Below are 23,901 nucleotides of genomic sequence, written 5' to 3'. Positions count from 1 at the left end.
AAACTCCGCATTATTATCTAGGTATGATATGCTTTGAGTCAGCAGAAAAAAACATAAAACTTAAAGTTACTTACTGTCATCTCCAACAGGACCTGCTGAACACTGTGCTGGAGGATCACGGGCTAAGTCACTAAGTTCCTTTAAGAAAACAAAAAGAAACAAAAATAGTAATTTTATACTTCATGTCTAGCAAAAACCTTTAATAGTTTTTCCATATACAAACACAGAAGAATGTGCCATTATAAACCCTAAGAACCACTTTATCAGTATCAAAAATGTCAATAATAATAGACAAAGGAGCACCAAAACCAGCTATGAAGGTAAACTGCTACAGTGACTATGCCTTTCCAGGTACATGTATATCACTGCTGTGAAAACACTCTTGCTGAAGAAAGAAGTAGGATGCAAAAGCCTTACACTGGCAAAGTCTGATCACTTTTTGATCAAGATTTATAAGGACTCAGTCTTAGCTAGAGAAGCCTAAAGTGGAAAGAGTGAAAACTGTTGATGAGTCTTCATGAAACAGAAATCACACTGTATGTAACATCTGGCATTAGAACTAAGAACAGCCAGAAAAAACCCCACAGAAACTTGGTTTCACTTTACCCACTACCTGCATATCAGGGACGTACCTCGCAAAGATAAAAGACAACAAGAAAATTCAAAAGGCTGGCAAGTGCTGTAATCAGGCAAAATATCTGTATTTTTTATTTTAAACTTTACATTTAATATAATTAGACCTTTAAAATAAAAAATTACTGAACTGCAGAAACAGTTCTCTCCCTTCACCATTACAGAGGAATGGAAACAGACATTTCAGATGGAAGATTCCTTGTGCAGTAACAATACAACTGAGAGGAATCAAAGAAGCTCTCCATTAAATTGTTTTAATGCTCCACAAGTTATTTGGTCGGACAGCGTCTTAAAATTAAACTTACACTTTCAGCTAAAGCATGTAACAACCACCAACTTTCTCCCCTGCTCTCCCTTTGACTTTAAAGCGGGCTTCAAGAGCTTCTACAGATAAATCTGCACTTGTCAAGGTATCTAGAAGCCTTGAGAAAAGGCAAAATATTCGGCCCCTATTTCATTCATTAACAGATCCACTCAGGTTTTGTTTTTTTTCCTGCAAGTCTATACAAGCTATTCAACCAAGAACTTTGTCAGACATTTAAGAAAGCCAGGCATACCTATTATACTGGAAACATATGCATATTTGCACCAGACAGCTAAGTCTTGCCTGGGAAGATCCTAATTGTACATCCTTTAAGTTACACAGATTCTGCACTTCATAAAAATTTACTAAGTATAAGCCAACCAAATGAGGAAAAAAACCCAACTTATGTTTCTTGTAACATAAACCTTGCTCTTTGGTAAGATGATAGCTCCTGCAAACACAGAAAGAATAATATCACTTCAACATGTCTAAGTCCATACACTAAAAAAAAAAAAAAAAAACAATCACAAAAGAACATACAACAACCAAACATCACCCACCAAACAGCAGAACCACATCATCCAAAGCCCACAACAATCCCCTGCACTGCAAACACCAAGAAAATTTAGTCCCAGGTTTCCCCTCCCTACATGTGTTAATTCTTATGAATTTTCCAAATAACAGTATTTCCATTTTGCACTGGCATCAGACTGTTTTACAAAACGAAACCGTAACAATTTTGATAAGCAATGGCACAATGAAGTTAATAGTACAAATCATTTCACTACTGCTTTTTGGAGAAGTGTGGGCAACAGCCCCTTCCAGATCATCACAGTGAATGCATTTAAAATTTTGCTACACTCTCCAGATATTAGATATTATGAGGGGCCCGATGACATTTAATATCCCTTCTTAGGTCCATATGCTGTTCATTATCTTCCAGGAGAATTTGTTAACTTAGGTTTATGTTGTTCATGTAAAGGCAAACAATAAATGTAGAAGATGCTTCTGATAGTTTTGGTTTTTTTTTTTTTTAATTTTCAGGGCATTTTTTTCTATTTAACAAATACAACAGGTTTTGTTAGTCAGGCTTGTTTCTCATCAAAATGTATTTTCCAGTTCTAAGAATGATCAATCATTCCAAAATCTGAGAGGAAAAAATGTATCGTGTCCCTTGAAGTAAGCTGTAGTAGTAAAATAAGCAGCAGTAAACAAATGTTATTACTTTAATACAGTTGTACAGTTTTAATAGTTTTTAAGTTGTACATGATTTAATAGTGGAAGTACATTAAGATCCTCAAGGTTTTTTTTAAACTATCACAGGGACTAAGAACTATGAAAAGGCTCTTCATGCAATTTATGAAAATTATCAAGCTGAGTAGCATGAAGACAAGGATGAGAAAAGATCAGCATAAAGCAGACTGTCAGATATATGTGCATTAGACTAGAGAGGTCTTCAAAAGCTACTACTATCTTCAGAGAAATAAGAATTCAGTACTCAAGATAAAAATAGGTATTTTACCACAGCAGGAAAATTAGTAATTCAACATCAATAATTCAACCAGGGAAAGTTATTTGCAGATGTAATTCATATATTGAATTTAGTAAGTTCCAGTGAAACATTTGTGCAAAAAAACCTTTGGTAATACTAAAAATAATTTAAAAGCTGAAACAAATGTATTTCAATATTCCAGGCTCCTATCATTTCAAAATTTATGTCTATACTCCTTTTCACTACTTGAACTGCTCAAGGTAACAAAGTAGCAGTCGCCTTCATTAAGGAAAGGACTAAAGTTTTGTCTGGTCCAAAACACTTCAGCAGGAAAAAGCACCCTAATTGCACTAATCAAAGCAGTTCAATATACAAATAATTATGGGTACAAATGATACACCAGTTGGCATTTCACCCACAGAGCAAGTAATTCACCCATAAATTTGGGGAAAATAGCTGAGGTGGCATATGCTCTTGTATTTGCTTCTCCAGGGTACTATGGTCAGAAAAGTCTACAGACTTTTATTCAGCTAAAGTAAGGCTGTTTGCTTCAGCAGAGTGTGAAGGGCTGTAGAAGAACTTGGGCAAACATGAAACAAAACCTGGTTCATAGTAACACCAGGCCAACTTCATCAATCTACACAAAAAGGGTAGGCTTTTTGGAAAAAGGGAGTGGAAAGTTGTGAGTAACTTTAAAAAGTACCTCCTTTTGAAAGCTACAACTCCACTGAAAACAACAGGCAAACTGGAATAACTGGAAACTGAACAAGCAGAGGCACGTGGGCTGTGAGATCTGGAGGGCAGTTCAAGCATTTTGCTCAAGGAAAGGAAGGAGCTTTTTTTTTTTGAAAGCTTCCAACTCAGCAACATAAATACAAACCTACTTACTTTCTCAGCTTAGCAATCAAGACTAACAATTCTATAATAAATATATATTTAATCTAATATTTTTATATATAAGAGCTTCCGGCTTCTCATATTCCTTCTACCGTATCTATTTCTCCAACTTGCTTCTTTTTGTTAACATGGTTTCGGTAGTGCCTTCCCTTTCTCTGGGGATATTAAGCTACATCCTGAATTTTCTTAAAAATCCCCAAAGTAGAACCCACATTTTCCTGGAATTGGTTGTTAGTTTTTCAATTTAGAGATGGCTTAAGAGAAAAACCAAAAGAAAACTTTTGGTTTCTTTCAAGCAGCAAATGTGAAATATTTTACATAGAAACAATAAACCAAATTTGGTGAGGAGAGACATGCTATGCACCTATCGGAAAGGATTAGTCTTGAATTACAACCGTGACCAGCAGTCTCTGTCACTGCCAGAGGTTTCCGGTGCAGCTCCAGCATGTCACCATTTCTGTGTCCCAGTTTCCAAATATAAAGTGTGATAGTTCCTACCTCTCCACAAGGATGATTAGTCACTCACCATTTTACAGACTAGAACATTGTTAAAAGAGTAAGCACCAATGCTACTGTTAGAGAACAACAGCAATGTAACACAGACAAGGAGCAATACATGTACAATTCTGCAACAGTTTTGGAAAACTGAGATCAATAGAAATAGAGCAGCAGTACCTATCTGCAACAGACAGATCTGCTCTAACACAAATTCAGCATCATTGTCCTTTGCCAGTTTCACATTAGGTTTCTATCAAGATTCGGCTTCACTGGTGAAACAGCCCCATTTTTTATCTCCTCCCTTCTCTTTCAATAAACATTTATCAGAAAGCTGATAACAAAACAAAAAAACACAAACCAGTACTTTCAAGAAAAAGAATACTTGTAAAAAAGCTCATTAACCTGCTTGTTTTGCAGCAATATAATTACAACTAACATAGGAAAGATGGCTTAAGCTTCAAGTAAGGATTCAAAACTTTGACATGTGAGTGCGAATGCGGGACTGTGATCCTATAATAAAACCAGAAGTATCTTTCTTTTCTTGACAGCTAAGTTGCTAAAAAATCTCTCAAACAACTCCCCTCTACCAGCTATTTAAAAGATTACAGAAGCCCTTTAAAGAATGAAGACTTTAAAGACTGACAAAGGATATCTCATCCAAATATGCATGAATAATAAACAGAAGTTTCCAGGTTCTGGAAAATTCTGTAAGAAATGACAGCCTGGTGCCTACCAAGCTGCCTTCTTGCAAGGTACCAAATAATGCAGCATCTGCACCAGTTTCTTTCCATTTGTCAGATTCCATACTCCCTTGTGACACTACTACATTTTTTTAGTTTACAACAGAAATAGCCAGGCCTTACTTTTAATGATAGCAACAGCTGACTTAAACACAGTCATAGAAGATCACTCCAACCAGAATGACTGAAGATTGTCCTCCACAGTTACATTTAATATTGGTTAATAACACAAGTATTTGTTAAAATTACATATTGCAGCTTTCTGGTTTGTACTCAAGAAAGCATAAAGGGGTTAATTTGCTTTACATTTCCAGAAAATAACTTGGAGGATATGAAAGGTGATGCGCAGTTAAATCAGAAATTAAAAAAAAATAACAAAGCACAACGCAAAAACCTCCCAAACAATAACCTACAATGCACACACACAAAAAAACCCCACCCCCAACTCAAAAAAACCCAAATCAAACCGAAAAAGGACAAAGAGAAAAAACACCACTTAAGCCAATCAAAAAATGAACATTTATTAACTTGACTGCTTGTCTAATGATGTGTCAAACAGGATATTTCAAACTCTAGGCAACCAAAAATTCATCACTGCATTAGTCTTACTCATTAGCTCACAGCTGAATACAGCTTTAAAAAAGAAGGAAGGATTGGAAGCAGCTATAAAGGGAGGGGAAGAACATTTAAGCCTGTTTGAAGATTAAGAAGTGTCAAGCAGCAAAGAACTACTGCTTCATCCCACACACCTGCATTTGAAACATTTGTTTCAGCATGGAAATTAATTACACCTGGAAGCAGAAAATAACAGTTTGCAAGGACACTGAATGTGGATTTCTAAGCTGAGTAAGAAAGCAATGGCACAATAGACATTATAAAACAAATGTAACCAGCAGAAAATTATCAGTTTCAAACAAGCTGGCCTTTTTACAAATAATAAATAGATAAAAGCAATGTGTAATGGCAGTGCAAGATACAGAAAGATGTAGGTTCCTCTTGATTAAAGGACATTAGAGCAACTATGAAAACATATGAAAAGCAGTCAGAGAAAACAGCAAGGACAAAGAGCTCAGAAAGGTCTGCAAGAAACCCAAAACACAACTAGGAATGTAACAGTTGTGATTCTCTCTGTTTTGATTATTCTGCTTGTTTTTCATGGTTCTCCCTTCTGTCCTTCATATTCGATTTTTCAGCCTACACCCCACATACTGTTTGCAGTGTCTAGCATAATACCATCATGGTATAATAAAAGACAAACATTGAAATATTCATGTTTTAAGCCTCTCACTCAAGGAAGGAAATGCCAGACTGCTGTGCCACTGTAATTAAATCACTCAGTGTACTTGGCCTGTGATACAAACTACTCAGGTGACTACCTACTATCTCTTCAAAGAACCTACCTTTCAGTACACAAGCCCTTTGTGAATGAGAGTATTGTCTACAGCTGTTCTCATCTCTTCTGAAATCTGGAAGGTGTACAATGCAGGTAATGGTTTTTGGGAAATTTCAGAGTTACTGCAACTAAAACAGCTCTCTATTTATTCCAGTGTTTTGCAGAGTAGTTGGACTGATCAAACTGGAAAGGGAATGCAGTTACAGACTTTGCTTTCCTGGTCACTCCCTAAAGGCTTTCAGAACAAACTTTAAAAAAAGGTGGCAACTACACACCTGTAGCTGTGCTTTGAACTCAAAAGTACAGTTTGTTTCTCCTAAAGTAACCAAAACCACAGAAGCTTCTAATTTAAGATGAAGAAAATCTCACCGCTTAACACAAATTTTGAGGTATTGTAACAATTACCATACCCTGAAAACAGCAGAACTTACTAAAACATTCCTATGCTCAGTGTTGAATGAGGACTGCATACACTGGCTGAAGTACATTGAAGGGACAAGTGTGAAGTGAAGCACTGGCTAACTCAGTGGTTAATTCAGTGATAGCTGGGTATTTTAATTCTGACATTTCCAAGCTTTCCAACATCTGACATTGAAACTTAGCATGCCTTTTCCCTTGGGAGTTTTTTCCTGCAAGAATCACAATGGTCTTTGGTTCTGTAACCCAGGACTACAATGCAGCCTAAAAGAAGAGGGTAACTAGTATAAATAGGCCAAATGAGAAACACCAAGATGTACCTTGCTAAATGAAACAGAATGACTGGTAAACAAAGGGACAGATGAAATTCAGTATAGACAAATGTAAATTGATGCAGTTAGAAAGAAGTAAGACATTCCGTCCTGATGGCCACCTCTCAGAAATGAGGTTTGGCATTGTGCCAGACATTTTCAAACAAATGCTGGCTTAATATTCCTTAGAGGCTGGAGGTCGGCAGCATTGTGCAAGAGCCTTCCAACACGCTGCCCCTCAACTTGTTGAGGGCACAGTAACTTAGAGCAGAACCTCAGCCACCAACATTCGACACATAATCCAGAAGCAGCACCTGTACACCCTGAGCTCCATGTGACAGAAGACTCCCAGAGTTTGCCAAGACTACACAAACAACAACTTTGGAGACTGGCAGTTTGCAGAACAAGTTTTTGTAGAAATGACGAGTGGCCTCAATGGGACACAACATCAGTCAGTCTGCACTTTCTGAAAAGCTACAAGAATTCTCCTTATTCTCAAAAAAACGAGGACAGTGTAAAAAAAAGTTATCAAATCAGTATTTTAACAAGTAACACCATGTCTGTAATCAGCATGATGAATTCACTGCTTAGCAGTAGCTTGATCTATTATTCTCTTATTTTTTAATTAGCCTCAAAAACTCTGAAAATCAGCTCTCCTTTTAAAAAACTGTGTTGACTTTCACCAGTCCATATTTTGTATGCATACAAAGATGCATGTGAAAGTTATTACAATATACCATAGGGGTGCATTCTATGGACACAGCTATATGGGACTGACTACGCTGCCTTAGCTACAGCGTACAATTACCCTATCATATTATGCTATTCCCATAACTTCCCTCCATAATCATTCTAAGGGCCAGTCTATAGGATAGGTACACTTACACACAAAATCAACTCACACCAAGACAACAGCATAAAAAAACCTAAACCAACCACCACCAAAACAAACCACAAAACTATCTGGAGTACAACTGCTCTTACAGTTGAGTTCCACCTCTGCTATCTAGAGAATAGTGACATACAGAAGGATCTTAAAAAAAAAAAATGAGGGAAGTTTTTTTTTTAAAAAAAGTTTCAAAGCAACTTTATGAGAACACTGCACCCTAAAGAAGGGGAGTGGAAGGGGGGCAGATCTTTCTTGCTCATGTAGCAAATAGAAATTCCTATATTATTCAAGGCAAGAAAAAAATAAAACTAAGGCAAAAAGGAAAAACAAACCTTGCATTTATCTTATTTAAGAGAATTTCTTGGCATTACTACTCAAATAGGCCAACAAAGGTTGAGAAGTACTGCCTTTGAGTACTGCCTTGTTTATATTTATTAGAAACTTAGAAAAGCTCACAGAGGTGACGAACATCTGGCCAACCTAACTCTACATTACAGAGAAAGCTCACTATAAAGTTAATTTAACATTTAATACCATCTTCTTGCCTTCCCATCAGAAAGACCTAAAGCACTTCAGTATTTGCACTCACTTCAGCTTGCAACTCTGATGTCCAAATGCTTGTGGAAAGGTTTAAATGTTAGTCACCTTTTTTTACCGGGCCATAACATTTGCAAAGCAGTCCACAATCCTCTCCTCTTGCTTTCTTAAGACCATAATAAAAATCCATCACCATTACATTGGAAAAAACTGCAGGAGATCTTAAAGACATCGTGTCTAGTGTATCACACATCTCAAAGGGATGATGGTCAGAACAAAGGCTTCTTTTACACAAAAATTTCATACTCTAGTTTACTGTTGGTAAAAATCCCCGTTTCACTTTCATTCCTGAATCCTGCAATGCTCTATTTTCCAGTATTAAACCTTGTCTACATCCAAGTGTTTTACAAAGAGTTGCCAAACGCCTAAACACAAATTTAAAATTGTGAATTTTAACTATTTTTTTTTTGCAAAGCTTCCCCAGCTTAGTTTTGGTTAAAATTACCAAATTTAACCAGATCAGTGCCCTATAGAAGACCAGTGAAGACAACCTGGCTTTGTTGTTTTTGGTGTGTTTTTTTTTAATCTCCTGCATTTTACATTTAGAGTTTGAGGCATTAAATTTATATTCCAAAGTTTACAAAGTTGTCAAGCATGTGCAACTCAACACAATTTAAGACTCTCTTCTGATAAAACCAACTTGACAAAAAGCAACCACATTTAAAAATGCACTACTGACTCCAGTTGTATATATTCACGCACACATTCACACTGCTGCTTTCATTTCTTGGGTTTTTTTCTACACATTCTGCTGTCAGGTTACTTCATCGAATCAATCACAGGAAAAAAAGTCTGTAACTTGGTCCTTCCAATGTCAGCTATAGCATCTTAGCCTAAAGCCATCAACAGAGGTCAGCTTATTCTGAGAGATCAGACCTAATGCTGAAGTGCAGACCACAAGTTCCCATCTGCCAGCTCTGATGCACAGGGGAGGGACTTAGACATAAGCACAGGGCAGACAGTTAAAGTGGCAAACCCTTCATATATGCAACAGAAAGATTTATCAAGGATGATGTATCAATGCCCTAATCTGAATGACACAAAAGCTCAACCTTTTCCCACTCCTCCTTACCAGCTGTCACTTGACATCTCAGAGAAGGTTAAGAACCTCCATCCTTCTCTCTCCTCCAACAGTTCAACCCAAGGGATGCAGAGAACACATCATCCATGGGTAGGGGATAATACCAGGCTGGAACTGGGCTCCACAAGGAATAGAGATGCCTTTGGCAAGAGGCAGTTCACTGTTCAGTACCCAACAGCTGCTGCTTACAGCTGTTTACATCCTTCTCCACTCCCTTACCCATTAACTGTGAGCTCAGAGAAAAGCCCCAGAATTGGTTACAGACTGGGCAGGAAGTTGAAGGAGCTCGTTCTGTAGAGGCCTTCTGTAGAAGAAACTCACACTAGGACTAACAGCAAAAGCACAGACTTACTTTCAAAACCACATTGCTAAAAGCTGGAATGATTATAAAGATCATAAGAGCTGGCCAACCTTTTTATTCTGTATACATAATCCCACCTAAATCCTTGATATACTGGAGGACTCTTTTTAAAGAATGAAAAAAGTACCCATCTAATGGAATATTGATCTCTGAAGTTCTGTAAATCACTTAAGTGAGATAACAATTCCCATTCTCTTCCCACTCCAATGCACACATTCAAAGTTCTATGCTGACTAGGAAGTCGTTTCACAAGCACTGTGTTCAATTAACGAGAGAAATCTTTGAAGTTATCTCAGTCCAAACTTTCTAGCCAAGGAAACATCAGTATTCCTCTCTCATAAAAGAATGACGAGTTCTTAAAACACATCCAATACTTTATTAATAAATGCTGGTCTTCAATGCAGAGAACCAAACCTACCCAATTAAGAAATATTATTTTCATTTTAATTAAAATAATTTCATTATAGAAATGTCACTTCTATTTGGATAAGCTGAATCTTAAACAGAATTTAAGTGATGACAGCTTTCATCTAAGGCTAAATATTTTTACTCTGACTTTTAAAACACATTTAAATTCTTCAATACTAGGGCCTCCCAAACTCCATTACTGCAGTACCACGATTTAAAAACCAACCACCACCTTCTGGCTCAATGTGACCCTTCCTACCACCAAGTGCAATTGCTGAGCTGAACTACCTACCCAAGGCAGGGCTTAGTCTAGCCCTGGATATTCACAATAGTTAAGGTGAAATAACAGTAAAAAAGGTAATTCAGTACATCGAGCATTTACAAAGGTTTAAAACATTTCAACTCCGCTTATATCAACTGAATTTCATTAGCTAGCTAATCTTAACTTTCTGAGCCCCTAAACACACAAATCCAGACTTATTTCTATACACTCAAAGCATGAGTTCAGTCACATAACTTATTCAACTATTTTGAAAAAGCCCAGCAAACATAATCCAAGACTGCCCGCAAAAGTGTTGTGGGTTTCATCCAGAGAAGAAAACTAAATTCCAACCAGCTTTATTACAGATTGTTTTTTTCATTCAAACCAAGTTCAAAAGAAAAAAGTAGCAGTTTAAAAATAAAGTAACAACCAGGCTTTGTAACTCTTCCACTTTGGTTAAATTAATGCATATTTCCATGCAGTCCTCACTAATGTATGTTACACCTCATCTTTGAAAAATACTGTATTTCCAGGGTTTCTCACTATGAGCATGTGGAGAAGGGGGGTTAAAGTTGCAGTTAATTATGCATGGAGGCTACAGCATGAGGAAGTTATTCAGCCTCCACTCCACCAGTGTCAATGGAAGCCTTCTATATCTATACTTAAATAGCAATAAATGGTTTTGCCACCTTCAGCCTTTAGCTTCCAGGATGCAAACTCCACTTGAGATTTTCTAACAAATTATTCCAATATAATGATGCTGGTTTGTGCTATGCTTAATCAAACAGCCATAAAACACAGCAGGCACAACCTTTCTTAAGGATTACATAGACGAGACATTTCATGCATACATCTCCTGTATTAATTCTATTTTTAGCCTATCAAGATCACTTAGACCACTTGTATTACCTGACTTCAATGGCTGCGCATAGCAGTGATAAAACGGATGTGTACCATGACATAACATTTCCAAGTTTTCCAAATTTTATGCATTCCTGATTCCCTACTCCTACATAAATGCTTCCCTGCTACAGGATCATCATCACTTGAAGCGGAAGCTCCAGCATGCTGCAGCAATTACAGGATGTGTTTTTAGCAGGCACCATTGACACTTCAGACCAAGACAATGTGCTTACAGCGTGCATCAAGTATTTAGATACATGCTCATAAATCAATTTCTTGGTAATTCTGGGGAGGAAAAAATTGGGGAAAAATTCCATCCTCAGGGAAGAAAATACTCAATTTTAAGATGCATGTTCACATTATGCCATGGGAAAAGAACTTGCTTGTTATCATAAAACAACTGCAAAGAAAGCCGTATCAAGGACAGAGTTTTGCCAACTGAACACAAGCTGCCCCCAGAGCAGATGGCACCGATGACATGACAAACTCTAGCATAACAAATATCTTTCTGGATTGAAGGTGTACCTGACAACTACTTTAGCTTGGGGAGAGCTTTATACAGGGTGTTCCAGAAGCAGACAACACATAAATACTCATTTACTTTCATTTTCAAAACAGAAGCAGAATTTGCCAATTATGTCTTAATAGTGGCTGTATTCTGAATGTGTAACAGACTTCAGATTAAAGGGACACACACACACACACTAACAGAGTCTCAAAGTCTAGTTTACTCAATATAATGAAGAATGTTATTTTGCTTGATACATCAAGTCCACAAAGACGGAGCCAGCCAAACACACTGAAAATATCTTCACTGGTACATTCAGGATGTCATCTGCTGCAGGAGACAGTGAATTCTAGTTCTGACAAGTAATAACACAAACTAAATCAGCTATGTGTGATTACAATGTTCTGAGGTCCTGGTTTCTCCTTAGCCTGTTCTTATCTACTGCCAAAGACATACTGCAAGGAAGCAGAGAGTTCCAAGGTCTGATCTGTGCTCTTACAATTGGAAGACAGGAATCCCAGCTCACCAGTGACAATGCTGTTCTCTCTGGGCTTTACTGGTTGACAGGATTAAAATTACATTCACAACCACTCTGTTACAGAACTGGCCCTGCTATTTTTTTATGTCAGCATCAGCCTCTGTAAACATTTGTACTGGAAACCAGTAGAGGAAAGAAAGCAACATGCAAAGTATGGTTTTTTTCATTCCACAAATAAAGTTCACCTTCCAGGCTTGCCATTACAAAAATCGAAACTACAAACTCCATGTGAATTTATAAGTATATCTTGTAGTGTGGTGTGAATGAACTGATTAGAAAAATCCACGCACACACTAAAAAAAAGGCAAAAAGAAAAACCCTAATTCAACTATCTTCAAAATCCTAAACTCTTGCACTGGGTATAGGAAAAACCTTGCTACTACACAGTGCAATAGAACGTAAGGACCAATACAAGACAAGAGACTGTACACAACAGGCCGAAACGCTGAAGTCAGAGATGACTTACTGGTTTGAGAGTCACGCTGAATCGTTTTCAGGTTCTGACCACCAGATTACTACGTAAGTGGGGGTTTGTCTTAGTTTACATTTGACAGTAAATTCTTACCTGCAGCACCTGAACGTGTTTCATAAGCATGAGCTGATGACAAAGCATACCAGGGAGTATCCTAGCTGTGTTTCAACTCAAGTGATATCATCCACTAATACAGGGACATTTTGATGGCAGATTCAAAAGGAATTGTTTTGAAATTCTTGCCCGAGAATAGCCATAATTCAGAGGCAATCCATTCAGCTAGCTACCCAGAATGGTTTTAAAAGTTTCGAAGGTAACAGTACTATCCATTCACTAAAAACATTATAAAAAACGCTCGTTTTGTCTAAAATACAACCACAAGCACTGCGTGAAATTAAAGCGAGACAAACAGGCGGCACAAAGTTTACACAGTGTCTACAAAAGGTGTTTTGTGCACCTAAATTCATCGATTTCAGGACGTTCTGCCATCTTGGCAGGCTATGAGATGACCAACTCACTCCTCTGAGCTCTTGAAGCAAGTAAATGCTCCACGTAGCTCGCGTAAGAAGGAGCACAGACCAACAGCGACTTCCCGGTAACGCCGCTGCACTCTCATCGCGTTTTGCCATTACATCCCAGCAATTCTCAAACCTGCCGAGAAAGCCTAAGCCTAACAGGGGGCAACTTCACTCCGGGAGCCTTCTCACCCTGGGAAAGATTTAATAAAAAGCAACCACCACCACAAAAAGAAAAAAAAAAAAAAAAAAAAAAAGAAAAAAAAAGAAAAAAGAAGAAAAGGGGGGAAAAAAAAGAAAAAAAAACCAAAACCAAACCAACAAACTTTCATCACCTCGGCATTTTTTCCGAGTTAGCCGCCGCGAAGTTGCTCCACCCGGTTCCGATTGTGCAACGGGGGGGAGGGGGGGAGGCGGCGGCGCGCAGCGCGCTCCCGCCGGGCGCGAGGGGAAGCGATTCCCGGACGGGCGATGGATTCCCGGGGGTCCGGAGAGCCTCGGGGCGGCGGAGAGGGGCAACTGCGGGGCGAGGGTAGCACCGCGGTGGCTGCTCCGTGTGTCCGTGCCGCGTTATTGCGGAACGCGAGGGATCCCGGAAAGCGCCCGGGCCAGGCGGACCCGCCGCCATCTTACAATGCGGGAGAGAAGTTGCACAGCGGAGGGGAAAACCCGGCCGAAGGGCCCAGCTGCTGCCCCGGGCAGCGCCGCCATCGCGCCGAAACCCCCAGGCACACACGGGCCGGCGCCATCCGGGCCGGCTTCGGCGGAAGGGCAGCGGCAGCGACCCCGGGCTGCGCTGACATCCGAGCGGCCCGGGAGCTGCCTCTGTCCGACCCCCCCGGCCCCCGCCCTCAGGAAGGGGCCGGGGCCGAGCTCCGAGCTCAGGCCCAAAGAGAGTGGCCTCGCCGCCCCAGCCGGGCCGCGGCCCCGCCGGAAAAAGCCGCCGCTTCCCGGCCTCTCCAGCCTCCGCCTCTCTCCCCCCTGCCCGTCTTCTCCAGGGGCGGGGGGGAGGGATGGGGGGGAGGAAAGATGATGGGGGAAGGGGAAGAAAAAACACCCAAAAAAATAACAATAAAAAGAAGGGCGAAGCGGTGAAGGGGGAGGGGGGGGACGGCGGAGGAGGAGGAGTCGCGGCGCTCACTCACCTTGTTGATGCGTTTCAGCGCCATTGTGTGTGTGCGAGTGCCGGGCCCGTCTACGCGCCGCGGTGACTCCGCGCTCCGCTCGGGGGGCCGGGAGGGAGGAGGAGGAGGAGGAGGAGGAGGAGGAGGAGGAGGAGGAGGAGGAGGAGGAGGAGAACGGGGAGGAAGGCGGAGAGGGGGGAGGGGGCAGCTGCTCTTCTCCTTCCTCCGGAAACAGCCGGGGGGGCGCCCGACCGGCCGGCCGGCCGAAGTCCTGCCTGCCTGCGGGCAGCGGGGCCGTGAGGCTGCCGGGGGAGCGCTCCGCCCGCCGCCGCCCGTCACGGCCAGGAGAGGGTGTGAGGTGCGGGGAAAGCCGAGAGGCGCCGCCCGCCCGGGGGAGAGCGAGTGAAGAAGGGCGAGAGAGCCCCGCGCTGCCGCCGCTGGCCAGGCCCGGACGCCGCGGGAGGGAGGGAGGGAGGGAGGCGGGGCCGGGCCCGGCACGCCGCCGCCAACGGCTCCCGGGGGCGGGGTCGATGGGCGAGAGGCGGGGCCAAGGGCGAACGGGCGGGGCAGGGGAAGGAAGGTTCTGGGGCTGTCGGCGGGCGCCGCCGCCTCGGTACCGCTGTGCGGCTCTTCGTGCCCGCGGCTCCTGGGGGTCGCGGCGGGCTCCGGAGCTGGGCGGCCCCCGGGGTTCGGCGGCGGGCGCGCAGCGCTGACGGAGGATCCCGCCCCGCCCGCCTCCCCGCGAAATGGCGGCAGCGGCCGGATGTAGGTCCGCCCGCTGACGCGGCGGCGCGGTGTTCCTCCGCGCGTCAGCTGGCTGTCAGCGCCGCGGAGGGGTCACCGCCCGCCTGGGAACCGAGCAAGGCGGGAGCCCCAAAGCCGTGGGGTTTGCACCGTTCACCGCGGTGCGAGTGACTAAGCTAAAGCTCTGCTCTTGCCCAGGAAAAGCGCGGGCCTGGTCTAAGAGTAACGGGCCTGGACACTTCTTTTAGTGGCATATCGGCACACACCAGGGTATCAAAGCAGGTGGCTCAGTCTAGGGGAAAAAGCATCACCAAAGGGAAGATACGGTGACGTGGACTGTCAGTACAAGGGCCAGACGCATCAATAGTGGAATCATACAATAATCAAAAGTGGAAGTGACCTTTAAAATCATAAAAGTCCAAGGATAACGCGGCGTTACCACTGTAACCCCTAAATCACCCAGCGCCAGTCACAGACACGTCTTAAGCATCTCCAGGAATGGTGACTCCACCACCTTCCTGGGAAACCTATTCCACTGCCTGACCACCTGAACAATGATTATTCTAACACCTATTTTTAAGCTACCCTATCTCACCTGAAGGGCATTTCCTCTAGTCCCCTCACAGCAGGCGATCCAGAAGAGACTGATCCCCAGCTCACGACAACCCTTTCGGTAGTTCTAGAGAGTGATGAGGATTGTTTTACTTACAGTGATACCATCTGTGACACTTCCAGCTCCTTGGGGGCTTTTTACTTCGAGCAACGTGGGCCAACAGATCACTCTCATTCAGGTGTTTTTTTTTCTCACAGTAATAAATCGTGCAGGTTTATATATAGTTCTCTACATGGGGAAGGACTCCTATTCCATTTCTGTGAAACATGAAGAGAAAGATTGCCTGACTGCCCCTCTGCTGTAATGATGGGATGTATTAGAGTGACAAATAAGGCATTTGCTGGCCAGTGGGGATGTCCACATAATTGCACTGGACTCAGTTTGTGTTTGTTACAGTGCTGTAGTGTTAGTTGTCTTGCTGTCTATAATACTAATTATTACTGGTCTGGAGAAGGCAAAATATTCAGAAAAGTTTACTGTGTAGCAACATTTTCAGAATGAAGCTTGACAATAGGCAACAGTGGATTAGGAGAGCAGTGGGGTTTTTTAATTACTTTAAAAGTTTTTTTTTATTACTTTTAAAAATAGCACTTTAGTAGGACTGCCATAGTTTTTTAACACTGTTATTACAGGCTAAAGAGAAAAAATGCCGTGTACTTGTAAAGTCCAGTTATCTTGGTATGATCTCCTAAACCAATCCTAGCAACTTCCTTATGTAGTCTTCAGTTTCTGCTTATTCTTTTAATTGTACTGAACAGCATGTTCAGGAAGAGTAATTCCAAACTATTTGATTTTCATTCTTTTCATCTTAGTCAAGAATATTGCTGAAGAACACCTTGCTGTTCCTGCTTTGGATTACGGATGCTATTAAGCTGCTCCAAATCACCAGCGTGTCTATCTTTGTACCACAGACATCCTCCTCTGCCTTGTAAACTGCTCACAAACTTTCTGAGCTTCATTATTGTCATTTTAGGAGATTTAGGTACTTGGCAGTATTCCAGTTCTATATTTTGTAATTATTTGAGATTAATGACCTCTAATATGACTTTTTATTAACATTTTTTATCAGATTTGTGATTCACATTTTCTGTATAATGAAAGAAATTAAGAACAGCACAAACATACTGTTGACAGTGTGTAATTTTCTCTGCTAATTTAAGACAACAGGAATTGTTAATCTGGTAAATCAAGTTCTGTTACATATTAAATTCAATATCTCTATTAGCATTTGACCCCAAAGAGAATTTAAAATTTACTGGATATCTCTTGTTTATAGCCATTGCTCAGAAACAGATTTGCAAATTTTAGTTTAGTAAACTTGATTAGGCTAACACTCTATTGCACTTGCTGGTCATTTTTAAAAAACAAATATGCCCCTTGAATACACTTGAGAAAAATAATAAAAAAAAATGGCTTGTGTAGGAATGAAAAATGAGACATGCAGTCACAGTTCTGTGACCAGTTCTGCAAGTCACAGCACAGAGTTCTGCTTGGAGAACATTATACTTTTCATTCTCACCTTCTTTTCCTCAAATTGTGAGGTAAAAATGATGTATTTTATCCTCAGTATTTGGGAATAAATAAAACCAATTTTTTTTTTTTTTTGCTTCACTAGGAAAATTTGAGCAAGTAAGGCCTCAAAACCTGAATATGTTGATGTGCCCATACGGAGAATTTCTCAGTTTTACCACACACAGCATGTATATTCTTTTTGCATAGATTCTTCATATGGTAATATAAAATGCAAGAGGTGCAGATGATGGTTACTGAATAAGGGTGTTGCAACTTATTGTGGAACTATTTGTGTTTGCTTAATTTTAATTTGATTTTTGAAGCTAATCCTCAGAAGTGGCTGTAGAGGGGTATTACCATGTCTAATCCTCCACAGTAGTGGAGTCAGGTTAGACTTTTAGAGGTTTATTATGCAAAATAGCTAAGTAGAAGTCACCAAGTAATAAACAGATTGCACAAAAATACTGAGAGCAGATGAGCTCTCTTGAACCCCGTCTTTGAATTTTGTTTTTTCAAGTATGGTGTTCCAGAGCCCAGTGTGGCCAAGTGATCAACAGCCTCCAAGGGATGGATTCACCAGTCCATTTCAGCTGCTTCCTGATGGTCCAACAGAGGAAAGGATAGTCCAGCCATGAATGGAGGGTACCTTGCTTGGCTGTTATAGCACTGCCCCTTAGGGACTTGAGCGAAAAGCAGCTCAGCCTTTTAGTTGAAAGGTTGACATAGGTTACTTGTACATCAGTGCTGGTTTTTCACTTCTTCTTGCCTGAGACCAGCCAGTTTTATATTTGGGACTTGCTATTCTACCCGCCTTCAAAACAGGTGGAGCAACCAAGCATCCTGGACACCAAGCAGCATTCCATACAGGATACTTCATGTATCTGAGAGGAAAGGGGGAAACAAGATACAAAAGTTTTCCAAAAAGATTTCCCATTTTAGGAGAGGAAAAAAAAAAAATTACTTCAACAAAAGCAAGATATCCATCTAGTCCATCCAATAGATTACTATTAGTTCCTATTTGGAATACTTCAGCTCTTGCTGCTAGAAAACAAAGCGCTAAGATGAACAACAACAACAACAGCTTCTCCCTGTTTGCATGTATTACCAGGCCTCAATTTTCTCTTCAGCATCCTGTCCAACTTGTTTTTCCTTTAATTATTGTAAATCAAGCTTGCAGCCAAATCCCTCTTTAGTCTGAGCAAAACTCACCTTATTGAAGACCCTTTTGATTCAGTGGATACCACAAAGAATAAGATCACACGAGAAAGCTGATAAGATTGTTCCATTGGCTTCTTTTTTTTAACACAACAACAAAGACTGAATTTGCCAAGTGCCAATACAAGACAGTGGAAAAAAACAGGTTTGGGGATGCCATTGTGGTCCGCTTGATCTCTTTCAAATAACAAAGATCAGCAGGCCTCTGTGTAGCTGTGAGCTTCTCCTCTTGAATAAGGATGAGTAGGTCACAGTTACAGATTTTGTAGTGCAAGCTCAGTTCCCTGGCAGTTGCATCTGGGATCATTAAGTCTCCCTCCATTAGGAAGAAGATGCAGCAACCCCCTTTCACGTGTGGAGTGAAGCCCAAGGTCAGTGTGTTAGGCAGCAGTTAGCTTTTTAAGAAATACCAGATAAAAGGCAGCTTTCTTGATATTCCGACTTGGCCAATTCTTCATCTCTGGTTGTTTCTTCAACAGCTTCCCTGACACTTTAATTGAAGCAATTGCCAAGCTAATCCACATTTCCTTTGAATTAGAAGTGCTTTTTGTCTCACTTCTAGGTCATGGAGCAAAATGCTGAGTCCCTACATCAATCCATTTTGAGTTGCTCTACATAATGACTCCCAGTGAAAACCTGGAGTGTTTTGTTGAATAATGATATGCTAAGTTTTCATGGCTTGCACAGTCATGTGGGAATCACAAAAGCATAGAACACTTGAGTAACTTACACCAAGATAAATAGACTGAAGTCCCCACAAAATCTTCTGGTCTTCAGGATTTTGTTTAGCACCTCATTGTTTGGCACTTTTTTATCTTCATAGTGACAACATAGTTTTCTTTCAGTTAACTATTTTTCTCTTTACTCTTGAAATGCTTCCAGAAAATAAGAGCTATTTTACAAGAATAAACGCATGACAACGTAAAATTCTTTATGCTATTTTCACAGACCTAAGCAACAGAATCTCTGAAAATCACTACAGGTAATTTATTAGTATGCATACAGAGCATTCCTGTTTTTTTCCCAGCAAAACTACCATTTGATCTAGATGAAAAATACATCCCTGTCAAGTCACCAGCAGTTTTTGTCAACAAGAATGTTCATTTTCTGTGCTGATTCAGCTCTATGGATATTGAAGCATGAAAGTCAGATGAGCATGTGCATGGTGTAATTATGATGCCAAATCTGAAAACCAAAAATTTTTGTTGTCTTGCAGTTACTAACTACCTCTGTTTCCTTCTTTTCTATGAATTCTTTACGTGCCTGAATAAACATAGATAATATAAACATATGTGGCAAAATAGCAGGGGTGTGAAGGGCTAAGCAATTATCCACTGTTGCTAAAATAAGGCTGAATTCAGCAGGCAAAACCCCTCTCTGGAGCAACTTGGGAGTTTTATCAATTTCAGGAGGCCAGGGTACATCAGTTGGAGACCTTGTCAAAAAGGTTTTTAATGGTGACCTACTTTACCCTATCCCTTTGGAGGTGGTTGCCTTTCCTTGTTATACCTGTTTTTTGTCCCCTCAGGCTGCCTTCACACTGCAAACTAAGTCTGTATGGGTTGTGCTGTTACTGAAAATGACCAAGCTCTTAACAGCAGTTTTCAGCAGTAGGTAATTTGACCTATTGTGTTTACTAAAGAGACATCAAAGGATTCTCTGGAGCGTTTTCAAGATATGTCTATTTTTATTACTTTGATGTAATTGATTACTAGCCAGATTTGGACCATCCTAATTCGGTTGCTACGCCAGTGCTCGTTCCAGGATGCAAATGTACTAAGTAAACCACAACCTCTGAGGAGTGCTTGAGTTTAAGAAAGGATCTGACCAATTTACCTAATAGGCTTTAAAAGTTGCTTGTTCAGATAAAATGTTAATGCTTAAAGATAGTTACTCAAACATTTAAGGTGATTCGCAGGCTCCCCAGTATGGGCATAGCTGCTCAGGGGTCACAACAGGCCTCAATCTGATGGAAGGGCAGGCTTCTGTTCACCTGCCTGGCTACATGCAAAGTACAGTTTTCACTGTTTGACTATAGCTACAGGGAATTAGTTAGCCTAAGCTAATCAGGACACTGATGGTGTACTTCATACACTGAAGTATAAACCACCTTTTATCTCAGTAGGTTTCCCTGCAGAGATCAGCCAGTGTTTCCAAGACCTGGAGCAGAGACCCACACTGAGCTAGGAGCCCCAGTACCACTGATGTCACAAATGGCCTGCAGCAAACTACCTCTCCTTGCCATGTCTCCTTCTTCTGAGGCAGTCCTGTTGGTGAATTGTTCACTTATTTGTAGCTAAATAAACATTACGCTACGGCAGAGGCAGCAGGTTGACTTGCTGTCACTCTTCATTTAGACGTTTTTTTTTTCTTGAATATTCCTTCTCGTTTTTTCTCCACATTGTGTTTTGTACAGAATAATGCTATGTTTCTCTGGGGAAATTATTACAGAGCCTTGTGGAGTGCTGTGTTTTAATTGTTTGATGGTGTACTGACTTAATTTAATGATTTAGGAAAATAAGAAAGTCTATAGAAATACTTCAGGGTTTTTTGTTTGGTTGTTTGTTTGCTTGGTTTGTTTGTCTTTGAACTGTCAGGAGTATATGCTGTTTATTTAGACAAGGGATTTAACTAGCCAACTATCATTGTAACAAGGAGTCATTTTATTTTTCTTTTTGTCCTTGTGAGCAATCTCATCTTTAAAGATTTGCCTGTTTGTTTGTTTTTTTTAATTTTTTTCTGGAATGTCCCAGTTAATCACAAGGTATCCAAGAACTTACTTTAACCTCAAATATCCAGGTAATTACAGCCAAATATATCTCTTAGAAGGATGGCATATTATTCTTGTTTACTGTCTTATGGTAATTTGGCAAATATTGTTGATGACTCTTACGTCACCAGTACTGAAATTAGCCAGTTATTTCATCATTATTGTTAGGGGGATGGACCAGGGCAGTATTTCTGAGAAGGTGGGTTGTGACAGACATGGTAGTAATGAAATATGGCCAGGTGTTGGCAAGTTGCTGAAAATTTTGCAAATCAAAAAGCAAAGGCAACCTGACTTCTGTACTCCTGCTGACTTTATTCTTCAAGGTCAGGCATGCTTTTCAGTTTTTCAAGAGATACTACATGGATTTGTCACTTTTCCATGCAGTAAATGTGAATCTGTTTTTATAAAGACAGTGAGGACTGCAAATGTTTTGGTTTGTTTTGCTTTGGAAAGTAGGATATCATCCTGTTAAAAAAATACCCCCTGAAAAATACTCACTTAAGGAGTCGGTAGTGGAATCCAAGATACTAATTTTCTTAGTCATTGCAATTTAAATTCAAAGTAACAACAAAAAAGATAATTTCCTTCCTGACTACTTGGTCAATCAAATGATTTTATGATCTCCATTTAGCTCCCATATAAGAAAAGCACTGCTGCAATAGAAATGGAGGACTCAGGTACCTGGAGACTAAATTATACCCTTACCCATTCATCATTCAGGATATCTGACAGTATCAAATCGTGTTGGACAGGCAATTTGAGGGACTATGTGCATCAGTGGTTTCTACTATACTTGTTTCCTGAATAATCAAAACATTTCTGTCCCTGAAACTGTCAAAATAAGTCACACAAAAGTTAAAAAAAAAAAAAAACAAAAAATCTAAAAAAAAAAAATTTCATTCCTCTTGGGAAATTAGTTTAAAACATTCTCAAGTGTTTTAATAAATTAACTATAAATACTATGACAAAATTAGCTTTCAATAAAAGACTTTCTGTTCTAATAAAAAGGGGCACTAGGATCTTTTTCCTAGTTTCTAAAAGCACTCTCCTAGCATGCAGTACAACATGAATGCCTCTTAATTATCATGTTCCTTTCACACCCATTAGGATTACATTTACTCTAAGTTCAGTAAATTTGGGGTGATATGTTTATATCCTACATTTTGTGTTAGTTACTTTTTTCCCCTTTGAATCAGTAAAGCATCTTATTAAAAAAAAAAATATTTACAGACTTTACAGCTTTGTGCACTGGGGTGGAGTACAGAATTTATATAAATTTCTGGCAATATCTTGAAAAGTAAAGGAGGAAGTAACTTAAAAATCTAGGGAGTAGCCAACTGTGTAGACCTATATTGTGCTATAACTGAATTATGGTCCAGAGGATGGGGAATGTCTGGAAAAAAGTAGAGAAGAAAAAGCATTAGTAAGATAGGTGTAAGTGAGGCTGTATTAATCTTATTTACCAACTTTAATACTATTCCATGTCATTGCCTTGGAATCAAGATAGCCACTTTTTTCTTTGCTTTCATCTCCATCTCTTGGACATACACTTGTCTAAATTAAAGAGCCATGGTGTTTTGGGGTTGAGGTTTTTCTTTTGTTCCTCTTTATTTTTGTGAGATGACAGAGAATGAGTATGGGTTACTGTCAGTGGCAGATCTGGCTAACCTTGAAAAGGGGAGCCAGGCTCAGAAATCTCCTCAGCGCTGTTGTTGCACAGCTGTCTGAGAAGGGATGACAAACTGCTGTTTCACTGCAGTGTCACTGGGCACTGTGACACAGGAAGAACTTTAGGGCAGAGTGCAGTCCTACAGCAGAGATCATCTGCTCTGTCCTCGGCAGGGAAGCTGGTAGTTTTCTGTGCTATAATTAGCCAGTGCCAAAGAATGCACATTACGTCACAGGAATTAGTCTTGTGGCATCTCACCTTTGCCTTCCAAATTGAAGGAAATATCTTTCTGTGACAGCTCTTATGCCAAGGGAGTAAAGTACTAAGGGAAAATATATCCTCAGATATCTTCACTCATCAATTTTAAATAAAAGCAGTTTAAAAAGGAAAGGTGAGTGGTCTGCTGCTGAGAACATACTGACATGTATATATAGCTTCTTGACTCCCAAATTCCCATCATGAGCACAGCTTGTAGTGTTTTGATAGTGGTTTTACTTCACATCTGTTCATTTAACAGTGTGTACTTCCCAGATTATGTCATTTTTGTCCTCTGTAGGTCCTTTAGTGAAGGGGAGGATGTATCTGTTTTCCATCACTGCAGCAGGGTACAATCTGGGGATTTTGCAGTCTGGTTTATTGCAAGAAACCAGGCAGAACCTGCTACAAATCAATAACATATCTGGTCTCTTATGAACATATTAGTGAATCCTAAGGATACTTGTTCTGAGTGAAAGTTGTGAAATAGCAGCTCCCTGGAAGGCAATGAAGTTCCAAATCTATGCAAGTCTGTATGTGACCAGCAATCAGATCATTCTGGATCCCCATGAGCAGTACACTCTGGATCAGCTACCTAGTGAGGATGGAAAAACGGAGTGATTTATTTAATGGGTCAAAATTTAAAACTCATTGAAATATTAAATTTACTGTGTACTTTCTGGTGTATTGTTAGTGTTACTTGACTGATGTTTTTTACAACAGTTTCATGTCATACAACTTGTTGCTTTCTGTGCTTTAAATAAATGCAATTTCAACATA

At 40.4% G+C, this 23,901-nt stretch overlaps 1 protein-coding gene and 1 long non-coding RNA gene across 6 annotated transcripts in view; one reads left to right on the top strand and one right to left on the bottom strand.

Moving 5' to 3' along the window:
- Positions 1–15,122, bottom strand: part of UBE2D3 (ubiquitin conjugating enzyme E2 D3) — a 23,079-nt gene extending 7,957 nt beyond the window's left edge. The window contains exons 1-3 of one of the 3 annotated variants that reach the window (XM_086888358.1): positions 14,988–15,122; positions 14,365–14,926; positions 75–138 (exon numbers count right to left, since the gene is read on the bottom strand). In XM_086888358.1, the coding sequence (XP_086744484.1) occupies positions 75–138; positions 14,365–14,388 (88 nt within the window). In that variant the 5' untranslated portion in view covers positions 14,389–14,926; positions 14,988–15,122. The other 2 variants (XM_086888356.1, XM_086888357.1) reach the window with 2 other exon arrangements.
- Positions 14,919–23,901, top strand: LOC111927743 (uncharacterized). Of its 3 annotated transcripts, XR_015286675.1 has the most exons (3): positions 15,161–15,878; positions 16,513–16,682; positions 20,550–20,965. It is a non-coding gene; the product is annotated as an uncharacterized LOC111927743 (long non-coding RNA). The 3 variants fall into 3 exon arrangements; XR_015286674.1 differs by lacking the exon at positions 16,513–16,682 and having other exon boundaries at positions 14,919–15,878; positions 20,550–23,901; XR_015286676.1 differs by lacking the exon at positions 16,513–16,682 and having other exon boundaries at positions 14,922–15,878; positions 20,553–20,965.

Source organism: Cyanistes caeruleus, chromosome 5 (genome assembly GCF_971803275.1).
Source record: "Cyanistes caeruleus chromosome 5, bCyaCae1.hap1.1, whole genome shotgun sequence".
In the NCBI taxonomy this organism is placed as follows: Eukaryota; Metazoa; Chordata; class Aves; order Passeriformes; family Paridae; genus Cyanistes; species Cyanistes caeruleus.
This window is presented reverse-complemented; position numbering and strand designations above follow the sequence as displayed.